Raw genomic sequence first — 1,597 nt, 5'->3', positions numbered from 1 at the left:
AAAATTCATGTTAAACTTATAATAAAAGCAAATTTATTAGGTAAGGAATGAAGGTGGGCATGTGGCAAATGTGAGCGAGGGGTGCGGTACCTGCAGCACGACGCTCATGACGGCCCAGAAGTAGTAGGGGTTCTTGGGCGCGATGCGGTAGAGCTGCAGTGCGGCGCGGTGCTGCGCGCGGTGGTCGCCCACGCGCACGTACGCCATGAACAGGTGCGAGTGCAGCTCCTCGCTGGCGGGCTCCGCGCGCACCGCCGCCTCGTACGCCTCGCACACCTTCTGCACTGCACACACAACTAAGACTTCATCCGCCCACAAATAGCTGTTTAAATGCTTAGGTTTTTATACCTCTTACCGCCATTTATGTATAAAGTTATAATTTACAGGAATGTATGATACAATTTGCAAAGAAACTGAACCACTTTTATTTGTTATTTATGAACATAGGTGGGGGGTTAATGTGTTCTAAATTAATAACATGTCAGTTGAGCCATCATTTTACTTAGTATGTGTCTTGTATTAATTTTTGCATTATTTCTTGTACACATACAAATTCAGGACAATAATAGATGTGACTGACATGAAACTAATCATCCAAATAAAAATGCTGTCCCTCTGCTCAAGTTATATCTACTTGCTATATTTTTTTAAATATCACTTTTTAGATTGTAGTGAAAACAATTAGTTAGTTCTATCTACTCAAGGGAAAATAGGGAACTAATTTATATCCTTTTAAATACTTTTCTTGAGAACTAATGAAATGAGGCGAGGTTACCCGGACTGTACTGCGGGCCATGCTACATACGTTGCTGCGACTCCCTGTAGGAGATGGTCATGGCTTGTAGCGTGGTGTCGTCGCTCGGCTTTTCTTCGGCGAGCGCCTCCAGCACCGCCTGAGCTTCACACTTTTTTCCTAACCTTAAAAGCGCCAGAGCTTTTAAAGCGCGCGCGGCTTGTAGTGTAGGACTTTTCTTTAGGACTTTTTCGGCTTCCTGTAGCGCTTTCTTATTTACTCCATTGTCCAACCAATCTGCAAATACACAAGCAGATTCATGGAAGCAACTTATGAGAGAACGGTTTCAATAGGTTAATACAATTTTTACCGTATATCGGCCGTAAGCGACGTTCAATAATTCCACCATCGTGCATGTGCTGCGGACGCACCGCCATCTTCTATTTAAAAATATGTCTTTCGGTAATTAAATGCAATTTCGTGTCTTTTTATACTTTTCGCTGCACGTTTGTTTTGTGCTTGTCGTTAATACTTTCTGACATCTGACAGTTCGCTGACACTGACATTTAGTTTTGAGTTATAATTGACACGATCTGTCAAGGATGCGTATTCCTCTCTGTCTAAAAAAAACTGAATGTTATCATTTTGCTGTATGAAAATTCTAAAATGTAGATCTACAAAGGTCTTATCTCTCTGTCTCTCTTAATAATTAGTGGGTCCCATCGTTAATTGCCACAAAGAATATATGGCCCCCCATGGATGTATTACTAGAACAGGATAAAGCTCCTGTCGAAAAATTTAAGCCGAGCAAGACTTTAATAATTGTTCCCTTTTTTCACTCTCTGGCGATGGTGACTATATTAA

At 41.5% G+C, this 1,597-nt stretch overlaps 1 protein-coding gene across 1 annotated transcript; it reads right to left on the bottom strand.

Annotated features, from left to right (window-relative positions):
- Positions 1–6: 6 nt before the first annotated feature.
- Positions 7–1,387, bottom strand: LOC106109569 (phagocyte signaling-impaired protein). The gene is made up of 3 exons (XM_013291130.1): positions 1,104–1,387; positions 806–1,030; positions 7–284 (listed from the first exon to the last, which is right to left on the bottom strand). Exons 1-3 carry the CDS (start codon positions 1,168–1,170, stop codon positions 37–39), a joined length of 540 nt encoding a protein of 179 aa, XP_013146584.1. The 5' UTR covers positions 1,171–1,387; the 3' UTR covers positions 7–36.
- Positions 1,388–1,597: the final 210 nt, after the last annotated feature.

Source organism: Papilio polytes, unplaced genomic scaffold (genome assembly GCF_000836215.1).
Source record: "Papilio polytes unplaced genomic scaffold, Ppol_1.0 DF821178.1, whole genome shotgun sequence".
In the NCBI taxonomy this organism is placed as follows: domain Eukaryota; kingdom Metazoa; phylum Arthropoda; class Insecta; order Lepidoptera; family Papilionidae; genus Papilio; species Papilio polytes.
The sequence above is the reverse complement of the archived record's forward strand: the minus strand, read 5'-3'. Positions and strand labels throughout refer to the sequence as shown.

Bases quoted from the DNA above. Each gene is read 5' to 3' on its own strand.
- LOC106109569 (XM_013291130.1), bottom strand. From the start codon at position 1,170: ATGGCGGTGCGTCCGCAGCACATGCACGATGGTGGAATTATTGAACGT. The intron at 1,031-1,103 runs GTAAAAATTGTA...GTGTATTTGCAG, and splicing joins TCGCTTACGGCCGATATACG to ATTGGTTGGACAATGGAGTA. The intron at 285-805 runs GTATGTAGCATG...TTGTGTGTGCAG, and splicing joins CTACAGGGAGTCGCAGCAAC to TGCAGAAGGTGTGCGAGGCG.